This window comes from Eulemur rufifrons, chromosome 29, assembly GCF_041146395.1.
Source record: "Eulemur rufifrons isolate Redbay chromosome 29, OSU_ERuf_1, whole genome shotgun sequence".
Classification (NCBI taxonomy): Eukaryota; Metazoa; Chordata; class Mammalia; order Primates; family Lemuridae; genus Eulemur; species Eulemur rufifrons.
Window position 1 is genome coordinate 26,093,697 of NC_091011.1, and position 15,012 is coordinate 26,108,708.

Genomic DNA, 15,012 nt, shown 5'->3' on the forward strand with positions numbered 1-15,012 from the left:
GCCGCGCTGCTGGCGCTAGCGGTGGGGACAGCGCGGGCCGTGGCGGGGACCGCGGGTGCACAGCGCAGAGCCAGGGTTGGAACCGCCCGCTTTGCATACGCCGTGGGCGGAGCAGGGGGGGCGGGCCAATGGGCGGCCGCCTGGCGCGACCCCGCGGGGCGCGATCCGCCCCCCTCGCTCGGGCCCCGGCCCCGCGCCGCGCGCTCTTCACTTCTTGGGGGCTTTTTAAAACAGCGCCACTGGGGTCTTCTCCATGCGGCTCGGGCTATGACAGCCTCCGTGCTCCTCCACCCCCGCTGGATCGAGCCCACCGTCATGTTTCTCTACGACAACGGCGGCGGCCTGGTGGCCGACGAGCTCAACAAGAACATGGAAGGGGCGGCGGCGGCGGCGGCAGCGGCGGCAGCGGCGGCAGCGGCCGGGGCCGGGGGCGGGGGCTTCCCCCACCCGGCGGCCGCGGCGGCAGGGGGCAACTTTTCGGTGGCGGCGGCGGCCGCTGCGGCGGCGGCGGCCGCGGCCAACCAGTGCCGCAACCTGATGGCGCACCCGGCGCCCCTGGCGCCCGGCGCAGCGGCCGCCTACAGCAGCGCGCCGGGGGAGGCGCCCCCGTCGGCCGCCGCCGCTGCTGCCGCCGCTGCTGCCGCCGCCGCTGCCGCCGCCGCCGCGTCGTCCTCGGGAGGCCCCGGCCCGGCTGGCCCGGCGGGCGCTGAGGCCGCCAAGCAATGCAGCCCGTGCTCGGCAGCGGCGCAGAGCTCGTCGGGGCCCGCAGCGCTGCCCTATGGCTATTTTGGCAGCGGCTACTACCCGTGCGCCCGCATGGGCCCGCACCCCAACGCCATCAAGTCGTGCGCGCAGCCCGCCTCGGCCGCCGCCGCCGCCTTCGCAGACAAGTACATGGATACCGCCGGCCCAGCGGCCGAGGAGTTCAGCTCCCGCGCTAAGGAGTTCGCCTTCTACCAGGGCTACGCAACCGGGCCTTATCACCACCATCAGCCTGTGCCTGGCTACCTGGATATGCCGGTGGTGCCGGGCCTCGGGGGCCCCGGCGAGTCGCGCCACGAGCCCCTGGGTCTTCCCATGGAAAGCTACCAGCCCTGGGCGCTGCCCAATGGCTGGAACGGCCAAATGTACTGCCCCAAAGAGCAGGCGCAGCCTCCCCACCTCTGGAAGTCCACTCTGCCCGGTAAATGGCGCCTTCTTCCCAGCCCTGGTCTTCCGGCTCTTCTCCAGCTTCTCCTCCGCTCGCACCCGGGATCACCCGGGTGCCCCTTTGCTCTCTTCCTGGTCTTCCTTAGCGGCGCTGCACCGCTGGGAGCCCGATCTCTGCTGGCCTGAGTTGAGCTGGCCCCTGGCCCTCCCTGGGTGAAGGGTGGCTGGGAGGGAGCTTGTGGGGACCCCCAACTAGCTTCCTTCTCCCTCTGCGCCCCGCCCTCCCTAGCTCTTGACACCGACTTGAAGATGAGAAATTGACCTGAAAACGGCTCCCCAAATTGGCCCACCCTATTCATTCTCTCAAAAATGGCTTCAGTGTTGAGGCATCGAGTGTTGGGGCTGGGGCACACGGAAAGGAGCCAGACATGGAAGTGGTGTACCTTGAGCCAGGCGCTAAGGTGTGGGCCGCTGGGCCAGGAAATCGCACGAAGCCAGTGCGCTATTCGTGCTGGATGGCTTGGTTAGGGTAGTCACTGGAACCCTGGGCGATTTCATTTCAGTGCAGAACTAATCACCTTCCCCCTGACCCTCCAGGCTTTGGCAGAAGGCCGGATTGTACAGTGCGTGGCAAAGAGCAGCCGGGCCCTGCAAGGCGGGTGGCTCAGATTGAGCTGTCGCCTATGTCCTGGCCGGGGTTGGATCCCTGAGTAACTTGCCTTCTCCCCTATCTTCCAGACGTGGTCTCCCATCCTTCGGACGCCAGCTCCTATAGGAGGGGGAGAAAGAAGCGCGTGCCTTACACCAAGGTTCAATTAAAAGAACTGGAACGGGAATACGCCACGAACAAATTCATTACCAAGGACAAACGGAGGAGGATATCAGCCACCACGAACCTCTCCGAGCGGCAGGTCACAATCTGGTTCCAAAACAGGAGGGTTAAAGAGAAAAAAGTCATCAACAAACTGAAGACCACTAGTTAATGGATTAAAAAATGGAGCAAGAAAGCAACTTGAAGAAATGCTTCAGAACTCGTTGCTTTGCTCAGATTATGAAAATAATGTTAAATAATAATTGAAGAATGGGAAAGATAAAGAAAGATACTGACATTTTGCTCTCCTAAGGGAGAACTCTTTCTCTTTAGTGGAATCTACAACTGTTTTAAAACTTTATGAAACGGTAAAGACTGCCAACTCTCCCGCCAACCCCACCAGCCCGTTAAGTGACAAATTCTAGTCAAACGTCAACCCCCAAATACGCAATTTCAAATAAGTTACGCAGTTACTGAAATCTTGTAAGTATTTATGTGACTGTTATATTTTAGGACATTGTGTTAGGTGGTAAAAACCTAAAAGTTGGTTACAAAAGCAAGAGGCGGTTGGAAACATCTGCTTGTCCTTAGGTTGCCATTCCCTTTGCATGTTAAGTGCCTGCTCAGGTAAATCTTAGTGAAATTCCTACTATTGTATGTCCTGCAAAATGTTCTATGTATAGATTTAGAGGGGGAAAGAGAAGGTACTGCAATAATGATTTTGGACTATTTGCTATGAAGGAAGAAAGGGAGAGAAAGCTCTTCCGAGGATCATTTGTCTTGGTAGTAAAAACAAACATCTGAACCTTTGAGGCTACAAGGGAAACGGGGGTTGTTAATGTCCTTCTGAGAATAATTTTTAATTGCTTATAACAAGCATATTTTGTGGCATTTGGACTATATTTACTGCCCCATATCAGTTATTTTCCAAAGGACTTGGTATCTTTTTTATAAATGTTTAAATCATCACATGAGCCACAGGATTCACATTATGTCAGATCTCCCAGGGGGTCCCACCTGAACGTGGACTTTGGTTTAAACACAATTCTTTTTTTTTTTTCACTTAAATTGGCATTTCCCAACATTTGCTAACCAATTTTACTGGAGAAATCATTTTCCTTTCTTATTTTTTATAAAACTCCACGAACATCTATTTCCTCAAAACATTTAGATATCGACATTCTTTATTTTGATCTATTAAGGGATTAGTATTTTTCCTTGTTTATTGTGTTATCAGACTGCATTAGAAAGATTAGGGATTCACTTCTCAGCACATTTTTAATTAAGCAGTTATTTCAACCAGCACATTCGTTTTGTTCCTAATCACTATAAAATGATATCTTGTAAATAAAAACATTCAGCACACTGTGAAAATGTATTTGTGCACCTACTTTTAAAATATTTCTACTAAAAATGAAAAAAAAAATCTTAAACCTGTAGATAGTGATATTGGTATTAATTCTGTTAATAAAAATAGTCACAGCTATTAAAATCTGAAGGAAATACTTATTACTTTCCTATGCTAAACATGCACTGCACAGAAAGAAAAGGAGCAGGTTTGTCTTATATAAACCAAGGACCATTCTTTTCTATTACAGCTTTCTTTTTTTCTTGGTACAAAAATTTTAATTAAAGGGAGAAATCCCGTATAACTGAAATCCTTTAAATGATAAGGGCTTCAAGGAGATTAAAGTGTCAGACATTCTGAAAGGGAGAAAAAAGAAATGAGGAAGAGATAGTATAAATTCCCAGGCTCCCTGTGGAAAATGAAAACCAGTTGTTTGTATCAGCAATGCCTAGGCTGCCGTATTTTAAAATCTGCTGTTGGGTCTGCATGGGTCTGAGAGGGCAGGTTTTGATATTTGTTGAAATGACAGGACTACGAAAGGCCTTAAACCTTGACCTTGACGAAAAAAGACAATTTGTGACCTTGACTTTTGACAGCTCATGAATTGGCCTGGGCTGGATTAGTAGATCAAGGGCGCCACCTCGCGTTGACAAGCCTCCTTGTAATTCTTCAACTTCATGGGACTCAAGAGCTCTTACCTCCTTGACTCATTTTACAGATTTAATACTAATTTCTTTGGCTGCAGATAGAGCAAATTTGAATATATGTAAATTATACATGTGCCTGTATATATGTGAATATATATCATATTTGTATACATGTATACATTTGCATATTAGTGCTTGTGTGTTCTTGTATATATATTTGTAGAATCTGTACAGATATACCATTAATGGCTGATGACCCAAGATATTGTAATTTAAGGTGATTTCTAGAGTTGAGGTACAAAATGTACTTTACATGATGAAGCTTTGCTCCTTTCCTTTAGTGGCCAAGTTTGATTTGTGTTCACAGTGGCTTACTCTGCATCAGATTTCTACAGATCTGCTTTAAAACTGTACATTTTTGTTACAGTCTACAGTCTTCTTAAAAAACCATTCTTTCTTAGCCTTCACCCTCCAAGGTGGTCTACCACCCTAATTACAGCTATTGGGGAGTCTTTACAGCAAATAAAAAGTTTCAGAACCTTGCTAACTCTAGAGTTCTAGAGTTACATTTCAGAAATTCAAAGAAACCCACCTCTTTAGAGGTCAGTAAGGAGAACTTAAATATCTTGTATCTACAAAATGACCATAATGTAGCTGTAGAAGGAGAGTTATTCCGGAGAGCTCAGAGCTGAGGGCTACTCCAGGGTGGTGTGCAATCTTATGTTGATGCTTGTGAATCTGCCATTTGATTTGTGGGAGAAATAAATGTTTAATATTAACAGCCACCATAAAACTATAATAATATTATATCTACTGTTGACCCCTAATAACATATCGGTGCTGTATACAGACTCATAAAGAGTACATATGTTTATATATTTAATATACACATTGGGTAATGTGTTTTTGTCAAATCCCCTGCTATACACAGATGTATTAAAATGTTGGCAGAACCAGTAGCCTTCAGATGCAGAATTTTGAGGTGCAGGTTAACTTTATGTTGGAGGAAAGTAATAGTGAATGGAAGAACCAGATCCATCATTTTATGGAAAATAATATTGGTTGGTTACAAATCTGGCTGACGGAACCTCACCTGAAGACTTAGAGCTTCTTTATACATGGAGAATTATGGAAAGAGTCTCTAAAGCTGTCTCAAAAACAGGCTGGTCTTGAAACACATATGTCGAATGGTCTTGTGAAATGCAATCACATTTTGTTGCCCTGAGGATTTTTCGATCCACTTGTGGAAACAAATGAAAAATGCTGCTTCAGACCCACCTCCCCACATCTTGTTCCACGGCTCTCCATTTCTAAATAAGCTGCCATCAAGCCAAAGTAACAACTTTCTCCCAAAATGTTTAAAGTGGTGGAAAATCCCCTCAAAGCTGAATCAAACTGTGTGTTTAAGAACAGCTCCAAAGGGGACTCTTCTGTTGACGGGGATATTTTTCTTTAGATGTAAGAAATATTCTGAGCCTCAGGCCTAGGAAGGAGGCCAACAGCAGCTCTGCCGGAATACCACCCCTTTCGAAAGCCATCACCACTGCAGGAACCCTGGGTAAAGTAGTAACCTTCTTTCTTTCTCTCTCCAGTTTTTGAAACTGTAATGACAAGATATTTCAGGATTTTTTTTTTCTTCTTCCAGTTCTAAAATAGTTGTTGATAGTGTCAATATTGGCTAAACTCTTTCTTATTTAAAATGTCCCTGAATCTACCAGATAACTTGAGGTGGGCATGGATTATGATGGTTCCCTAATGCCCAGAGAGCAATCAGTCTAAAACCTTTAGAAAAGAGATATCCAGGACACCAGCCACCTCTTGAAAAATAGGAATATTTTTCAATCAGACACTGTATCCATGGATAGTGTTGTTGAAAACCTGAGTCAAGTATTTCTCTTTCCACAAAGGAAACTTGCTGAATAAAAAATTGTAAATATGGGACTTCAAAAAAAAAAAAAAAAACCCTACTTCTCCCATCTGCTGTTGGTACTGTCAAATTTATTAAGTTATTTTAAGTGGATGATTGTAAAAGTCACTGTACATTTCACTACCATTTATGCCTGATATAGAGCTGATACCACCCATTTAAATTCTTCTATTTTTATTTAATTTTTTTACAGAAAGAGAAAGGAAAAAATGTTAAAGAAAAGGGGGAAATGTTCATTTGAAAAATCCAGACTAATTGCAATGTTTTCTTAAAAATTCACTACAAGGCAGCGAAATTCAGCTGAGGGTATTTGTGTGCGGATCGTTAACGGCACAGATTTCGGTGTATAATATATAAATGTGAAGATTGCACTTTGCTGCTTGTATTTAGAGGGTTTAGTGAAGATGCGCGGCCGTGTTTCCCTTCTGGAAATTTCCGAGTTTAGGAGCGGAGACCGAGGTTGCCCGGGACTGCTAATCCCCAGACCCGGTGGGTTGAGAGGCGCCCTTCTGGATTTGCGGACCTCTACTGGGATGACGCTAGGGGCTTGCTGATTTATGCGCATTCCTTTAAACTTGATTGAATGGGTGTCAGCAGACCAAGACCTGGAGAATCAGAGAAATGTGCAGCGAGTTGCTCGCATCCCATTTTTCATAAGCAAAGATGTAGCATTGTCCAAAAGGCCTGGGGAAATTTATGTCTAGATTTTAGGACAGGCACGCTAATGCTAATTAAGTTTTCATTTGCTCGGCCGCCGGGTAAATAACAACCGGCTTCATTCTTTATGAAAATACCCACTCAACCCTGCGCATCTACCTAGCTCCGATGAATGCCTGAGAGGTGCTTGTTATTTTTAAATTTTATTTTAAAGGGAAGCAAAAAAGACAGTGGAGCAGAAAATTTCCTTCATGAAAGCAGCCAAGGCCTTGCCACAGTTGATTTCATTTCTGCCCGGCTTTGGCGCCGCTGAAGAGCTGGATCTACCCGGCAGAAATAATCACGACGGCGTCTCAAGAGATTTTCAAACCTTTTCGAGCGCTTCTGAGGCAGCGCGGCCTCCTCCAGGTGAAGGGCTGTGGATGAGTGGGAGAAGCGCGGCTGTGGACTCAGAGAGCCGGCTGATGTCGCGGCCCTCGGGGACAGAGGCGCGGCCCCAAATCCTGCACGCTTCTACGGGAACCCCCCTACTCAAAATGGAGGCTCAGACGCTTACAGAGCCGGCCTGGCTCCGACGGTTCGTGGGCCGGTGGGGGGCCTGTGGCAGGACCGTAGGCGGAGGTTAAGGCAGTGGAACCCCGAGGGCCAGGCCGGGGACCTTGCGCGCGAGTCTCCCCGCAGCAGGCTAATGTCACACAGGCCGAGCGGGCCTTCGCGGGGCTCTCCAGGCGCTATTTGATGAGGAGAAGCCGATTCAAGCAAATGTTTTGTGCGGGTGCCCCCTTCTCCGCCCCGCCCCTCCCTCCCCAAGAGAATAATCGGGTATTTAATCTCTCCCGGCCTTAATTCTTGGCAGCGTGGAAGGTGGTTTGCAACGGGAAATAAAACTTGACAGGAGCATTTTCTCTAAAAGGGGTTTTGAGACGGGCTGAAAAGAAATCGTGTTTTTCTCTACCAAATACTTCCGCTTTCTGAGCTCGGAGCTGCGGGCTGGGATGAGATCGCGATGCGAGCTGGGCACACAGGGCCACGTTGTGGATCCGAGAAGCCGAATCCGGGCGCTCCGGCCAGCAGCGTCCTCTGCCGGGGCGGGGAGGCAGCCTTGGCCTCGCTGCGCCCTGCGCCTGTGCGGCGCTCGGCTCGGCCCGGCGGTAGGCCCAGCGCCGCCCGCAGCCCGAGGCCAGGACCCCGCGCACGGGAACTTGGCACCGGCAGGTGCCAGGAGTAGTATCCAGAGTAGTACCCGGGCGCTGGCTGAGGGCAGCTGGGGTCAGGCGAGAGAAGGGCTCTGGAGAGGGCCTTAGACTGCTTGGCTTTAGCTCTGAGCCTTCTGACCTGTGGGGAATGGGCACAGGAGCTCGCAAAAAAAGGTGGTGAGAGCAGTGTTGGGGGCTTTGTTTCCCGCCGCGGGCCAGCGGACACTGCACAAAATGGAGGGGGGAATGGGGGTGAGCGGCGCAGCATGCGTGGGTTGTCCCGGCTGCTATTGGGTGGAAGAGGCTGGAGAGAGCAGCGTCCCCCTCCCTGCGGCTCAGAGAGCGCCCTCCTCTTGCGCAGTAAAGGTCAAGTCCTCCGCTCCACAGCAGCCTCCATGGTCAGGGCCGGTCGCGGCACAGCTGCCGCCGCAGGAAGGCGCAGGAGGCGCAGTTGGCTGGGTCGTCACTCCTGCCGCAATCCGGTTCTGGTAGCCCGGGCTCCTGCACGGGAGGCAGGGCTTCTTTCTTGTTTTCCAACTCTCCCAGCCCCAGCCTTGTTGGAAAGGAATCCCCGAAGCCAGGGGTGACCCAGGCTATGTCCCGGTCCCAGAAGAGCGGGGTCCACCCCAGCCCAGGAGACTTCGGAGCCCGCGGAGGCCTAGCCGGGGCGAGAGGGAACGCCTGCAAGCCCAGGGGAGAGGACGTGGATGGATCGGAGTTCTCGGTCCTGGTAGGAACAAGAGGCCGGGCAGGGTTGGCCTGGCTGGGAATTGGATAGAGGAGCCAAGATGCTACTGGGGAGCCTCTCCTGAGGTACCTGAGTCCAAGCCCCCTCCTTCAGTGCGTGGCAGGCCTTTAATGCTCTTCTCTAGCCTAAAACTAGGCACTGAGAAGTGAGGTGCACTCTGCCAAAACCCCTGGCCCCAAGAATCCTCACTGTGCTCCACGGGGAGGGAGCCCCCTATCCTCTGTCCACAGCCTGCTTTGGCAAGTAGGTCAGAGCATCAGGCCTCTCCGTAAACAAATAGCTTAAGCCTGATCTGCCACTGAGCCTCTCTCTCCAGGTGAACCAAAAAGGACCTGCAAATGACTTATTTTCATGGAAGACAGAAAATCTGGGTTTTATGCCTAGGGCTGCATGGGTGGGCTGGACGATGGGGGCAGATATCTAGATGGGTTGTCTGTAAATGGCTACCATTGCAGAACTGCCTGGAAGGGCAAGTAGGAGAGGCTCCTTGGGCAGGGCTGGATGGGGCAGGGGCTTTTCTCAAGTCTTGTATGTGACCCACCAGTGGCCCTGAGTGGAAATGGAGCTGCCTGCCCTAGGAAGGAGTTGGAGTTTGAGGTATGAGGGTGGGACTCCTCTGAGCCACAGCTGTGGGGACTGAGACCCAAGGACCAGAGCCAATCTTCTGGTTGAGCCACGCTCTTTTGTCCTCTTTATTTCAGGCACGCTGTGCTGGGGAAACCCATTTGGGCTAAAGCTGCAGGGGGAATGGAAGGTGGATACTGAGAACCAGGGCTTCACCCTTCAAAGATCCCCCCAAGCCATTTGTTCCCATTCTGTAGGAAAAAATAAAATCTGCAGTGAGTCCGCATCAATAAAAGTAAAAATAGTTCTCCTCAAAGCAAGGAAACATCTTTTCTCCCATGTTTGGAATCCACTACTAATGGGCACTTGAGACCCTGAGCTGAGTCCTATGTCCCCCCCATCCCTGGGGAAAAGATATGGACTTCTTCAAATGTTTAGGGGCATTATAGAATGATTAAACTTGCTAGTCAGACCAAGTACTAACCATGAGGTCAAGTTCAAGATATTACCTGTTCCTGTGCATTAAGGAAGTGTAGGGGAGCTTGGGGGTGGGAGGGTGCCTTGATAAAGGGACAAATTAACTCTTGTCTCCACCTGGTAGCAATATAGGTGATCTCTTGATATTTTATGGAAGACTCAGTGCTGCCTCTAGGTAGCACCTGCAAATGTGATGGATTGGGCATGATCTGCCGGTAAACCATTCCCTGAGAACAAACACTGGCATATCTCCTGGGCCATCTGAGACAACTCACCTCCCCAGCTCACCATGGAAGACAGATGTACCCCGCAGGAAACCTCCTATTTAGGAGGGGTGAGGCCCCAAATGCAGACCTGGCCTCCAACACCAGGAAGGACTGTGGCTGTTTTCACCCAGGGCCTCCCAGCCAACTCTTGCACCTGTGTGCAATATGGTCACCAGGGTTGAAATAGTCTTGTATGTAGCGTTCTAGAAACAGTATGACAGTTGTGGACAGAGGAAAATAAGGGTTCAGGCAAGCAAGAAGAGGCAAAATATTGATGGCACCCTAAGCAATGCACTGAGAAACTCTTGATGTCTGAGAATGAGATTTGGTCTGTCAGGTGGGCCCACCTCCTCCCAGACCAGCTACCATCAGGATTTCCCGGCCTAGAAAAGCAGGAGCTGGGTCCACAGAAGAGGAGTAAATGTTGGGAAGGGGGAGAGAAGGAGGGAGAGAAGCCAGACATGGTGGGGCTTTGAGAGGGAGTATACCAAAGGAGGTGGGAGACCCGGTTCAGGCTCTGATGGAGGCCCGAATTGGGGGAAGAGTCAGAAACCTAACATCCTTCCTCTGTGCCTGTGTATTGGGTGCCCTCCAGTGGCACCTCAGTTCTTGCTCAGCCTAAGGAGGCATCAGATGAGACAGGAGGCCACAGAAGGTGACACTAGCTGGAAAGAGGCAGAGCAGGAGACAGGGGAGCAGGAGGCTGCAGGGGCACAGGACTGGCTTGGAAAGGAACTGTGGCAGGTGGGAGCAGCTTGGCATTGGCATTCACACTATGGACCACACGCTGAGCATTCAAAGGACTGCAAGTGCAAACACTGGGGACTTCGAATTCCCAGATTTGAGGGAAAAGGAGCTGCTGCCTCCCAAGCCAGTCCCAAGGAGAAAAGAGGGAAATCTAGCAGTTTCTCCAGTTGGGGCTTGGACACTTGGAGTCTGGAGATGCTCCCTGCCACCCAGCTCTATACTCCCTTGGAGCGAGAGGGTGTTAAGCTGCCTATCAAGTGACTATCCTTGCAGCTCATGTCCCTTGAATGACTGCTGGAAACTCCCCGGGTACAACAACCGCGGTGACCAGGCCTCACATCACCCGGGGTGCACTGACCGGGCTCAGGCCACCCTGCCGGGGCACCGCCAGCCGGCGCCCTCCCGCTGCTGCCCTCGACCCCTCCTCCGGCTGCAAGAAGAAGCGGACGCGGCAAAGGCGCCTGGACACACTTTATTCCAATATTCTGCCTAGTAAAGCGGGTGGAGCGCAAGACTCAAGGATCATCGTCCCGCCTGGGCGTACTCAACCGGCCGAGGAGGGTCCAGGAGGTGCTGCACAACCCTCCCCCCCCCCCCCAACCTTTAGGGCCGAGTCAGACGAAGCCTCGGAAAGGCTTGGTCTGTTTTGCTAACCAAATCTCCTTGTTAGCCGTTTCCGCCTGACAAGGCTGGCGCGGGCGCCGGCCTTCTCCTCTCCGGGTGGCCACCTCTAAACGCTGCGCGGGGAGCGACGGGGCCGGCCCTGCGGAGGGCTGGCTGGACCTTGAAGTTAGGAAAAACAAGAAGAGATTGAACCGGCTCCCTCCCTTCTCTCCCTTCTCCACAGACACACACGCACCGTCAGGCCGCCGCCACTTCCTGCCTTTGTTTTTCTTCCTCCAAAAATTTTTGGCCTCTTGTATTAGCCGCCGTGGGGCTCCGGGTTGACGATAAAAGGAAATACACGCTGAAGATAGTTTTCTGGAGATGGCCCCCGCGCTGTGGAGCTCCTGAGAAAGAACAGCTCATGGGAAACCAGTGGCCAGGGCCAATGTCACAGCCTTGCCTGCTGCGGCCTCTTCAAGAAATGGAACTCGGACTTGGCCTTCCGGGGCGGCCTTAACCCCGGCCGCGTTTTTCTCAGAGCACGGTGGGCTCAGCTTGGCTGTTGGACCTCCTGCAAAGCGGAACAGTCGATTATAGGCTCAGAGCAAAGTCAAACCAAGGACCTGAAGCTCTGACTCACCTTCTTCCCCAAGATTTGGTCTGATCCTCAGAGCTGAGCCCATCCCTTACCCCGGCCGCCTGCCTGGAGAAATACTTACACCGCCAGTATATTCCGCGCAAGAGAGGCAGGAGCGAGCAAAGCTGGGAACATTGCGCAGCCTTGGGCATCTGAGCACCCCCGGCTGTTCCTGCTGGGGAACTAAAAGCTTTCAGCCGCTCCACGCTTTTTCCCTTCTACTGATATCAAAAGCCTTTTTCCTCATCCATCTTCACGGCAGCGCCCCCACACGCCCCTTTCCAGGCTGCAAGTCCCTCCAGGCACCCCGCTTCCCTGCAGCCTGCGGAGTCGCCCTGCCAGCCGTTCCCGGAGCGCCTTTCTCTGCTCCCTCCTTTTCTCGGGAATTCGCCTTTGTCTCCTACAGACACCCAAGGGATCCAGACCTGCCGGCACCCTCTCGATTTGACCTTGGAGGAGGACATGGAAGGCAATGGTTATGCAGAACAGCGCACACACTCATACCGACCTTTCTGCGGGGACCCGTTCTCCCTGGCACCAGGGGAAAACCGATCTAATTAAGAGACGGACTGCGTGTAGCCGGGGGAGGCGGCCTGGAGTCCCCCGCTGGCGGGGCCACCACGGCCCAGTCTGCTCAGCCACAAGCTGAAGTTGACTGCCAAAACTGCTATAAAACCGCAGGTCTGTCTAGAACTGTTTTCGGTTTTCCTAGACGCCCCCGGGTTCAATTATGGTCTTAAAAGCCCTAATACAAGTGCAAGAATTTGTTTGCCTTCACCCAGGGGCGGGGCAAGCCCTGCAATGGTGGCGCCTTTGTTATGGCAAAGTCACTGAAACCCCTCATGCATTCCTTTTGTTCAAGGGTAGGGGTGGCGAGGACTGGGTGGGCTGCTGGGAGAGTTTGGGATAGCCAAAACCAAGCCAGGGAATGGCTCAAATACTGCTGTTTGAAACCTCTCCTTCTCCCTTTTATATTCTGTCTCCAAGAAAGAGATGCTGTGGAGAAACAAATATTTTGCCTTGTTGGTCACTGCTGGAAACAGAAGCTTTTTCACTGCAGGGCAATCCTGTAATTGTGCTTCCTAGTTTTAGGAGGTCTCATGCTACCCTTCCCCAACAACCTTCCTTCCCACTAGACCTTCTCACTTGGCACCACTGCTGCCCTCTGCATGAGCCACAGTGGACAAATATGTCAAAGCTGAAGATGCACAAATAATTTGAAGTTCAGCTCTCAGGGATTCAAGGGGCATGAAAGTTCTTGCAGCAAATCTTGAATAAAGAGTTCATTAAACCAGTGTGTCCAAGTAGCTTGATTTGTGATAAGCAATCCTTGTAAAGGGGGGTGGGGTGGGCAGCCACATAAACATTAATGCTAATAAATTAGTTTACTCCACTACAGAGTAATTACTCGATATTATTGATATTTACAGCAGGTATTCAAATGCAATGGTAGGCCATTATTTGCAGAAAATACATAATGAGAATATTTCTTTTCCAGTGCAATACATGATTAGATTTGCTATTGAGTCAGTTACAGTCAGCTCAGCAATAAATAAATAAATCGATGTTGACACTTAAATACCAAAGATCTTAGAGTTTATACTCTAAATCTCCCCAAGATATGTAAATACCTTCAGCTGTTCCCTGGATGGGGAAAGGGAAAAGGTTATCTTTTTTCATTTTTCAACTTTCCTTCAGCAACATCCCAGCTCCTTCAAAGAAGACAGTTCTGGGGAGGCCGCAGGTCTGAGACCCCTCTCAGCTCCTGGCCCTCCCTGGCTGCTCTGTGTTCTCTCCCTTCTTTCACTTCCTTCCAAACATTGCTCCTTTATCCTACAGGATGGTGAGCATATTTTGCCTTAATTTCGTTCTTTCCTCTTCCCAAGAAAGCTAGGCTCATACTATCCGCTGTGGCTTCTGTCTATCCTTGGTGCAAACCTAGCCTTTTCAAGGCATTCTTGGGTCCCACGGTGCGGGGAGTTTGGGAAGCACCTCTCTTTTCTTTGGCATTGTATTCCTTCTGTGGAGTGAGTAGTAGGAAAGGCACAGAGCTTTCTGAGTTTCTGCCCTGCACATCTCTCGCTTTCACTCTCTCCTATTGCAAGGAAGGAGAGGAGGTGGGATACTCCTTTCTCAGCCGCAGCTCCTTGACCCTCACCCCTCTTTGCCTCCCCCATTCTCCGCACAGCCCTGGAGTTCCACAAGCACCCTGGTGGCCCCCCACAAAGGTGCAGCATACCCAGGGGAAGGCTCCTCAGATGTCAGCGCCTCTAAAGCAGCCCAAGGCTTGCCCCAGTTGCATGGTTTCCTGAGTCCTCAGCTCCAGAAGACCAGGCAGGCGGGAGGACCGGTGAGCAGCGGCGCAGCCCCGGTGCCTCTGTCTCTGTCCAGTCACGCCGAACCCCGGTAGGCAGCGAGGAGGAAGAGGTTTATCCAAGGGCTGGGGGGTGGGGTGAGGAGGCAGGCAGGGAAAATGAAGGGAGAAGTGGATCCCGGGTGAGACGAAGGCCCTTCCGGGCCCTGCGGATCATTGACAAACCGCGGGGAGAAGCCGCCCTGGCTGTTGGCGGTTTAGGGACGGAAGGCACTAAAGCGCTTCGGAAGTGACCATGAATGCGAGCGTGTAATCAAGTCACCGTGCAAATCGGACAAGCCATGAGGCCGGCACATCCACGGTTGCGAACCCTGGCCCCGAAGGGGGTCCGGCCATGGTCGGAGGTGGAGGTGTGACCCAGAGCAAGCCTGTGGGAGGGGGGCTGAGAAAAAACGGGTGCAAACGCGAGCCTCCTGGAGAGCCAACTCCGCGACCACAGGCCACACAGCGCCGGGCTCCCACCTGGCCATCCCCAGCCCAGGGCATCCCTCACCCACCCGGGGAGTGGGGGCGGGGGGGGGCAGTTGAGCTCTCACAGCCCTTACTTAAGGACCAAGACCATGCAATTGAGCACAAGCGTGCGGCATGGGGGCGCACCCCAGCCTCCGCGGCGCGCCGGGAGGCCCCCCAGCCAACATGAGTTACACCGGCGATTACGTGCTTTCGGTGAGAACACCGAGTGACGATCTGTTGCTTCCCCTGAGGTGGCTACAAAGAAAGGAAGCCGGGGAGGGAGGGGAGGGGAAAAAAAGGAAAGGGGGAAAAAAAGGCCCGGACTAGCTCCCAGCTTGTCAATTTCAACATCGGGTCACATGACCAGCACCTCCCTGCTAAGGATGGGGATAGATTTCCACGTCA

General features: G+C 51.6%; 1 protein-coding gene and 1 long non-coding RNA gene across 2 annotated transcripts; one reads left to right on the forward strand and one right to left on the reverse strand.

The window, feature by feature from the left end:
* The first annotated feature begins 253 nt into the window (after positions 1–253).
* Positions 254–5,899, forward strand: HOXA13 (homeobox A13). The gene is made up of 2 exons (XM_069462281.1): positions 254–1,183; positions 1,888–5,899. Exons 1-2 carry the CDS (start codon positions 268–270, stop codon positions 2,130–2,132), a joined length of 1,161 nt encoding a protein of 386 aa, XP_069318382.1. The 5' UTR covers positions 254–267; the 3' UTR covers positions 2,133–5,899.
* A 5,094-nt stretch (positions 5,900–10,993) lies between these two features.
* LOC138376909 (uncharacterized) lies at positions 10,994–14,863 on the reverse strand. Its single transcript, XR_011231759.1, has 2 exons — positions 14,020–14,863; positions 10,994–11,714 (listed from the first exon to the last, which is right to left on the reverse strand). It is a non-coding gene; the product is annotated as an uncharacterized lncRNA (long non-coding RNA).
* Positions 14,864–15,012: the final 149 nt, after the last annotated feature.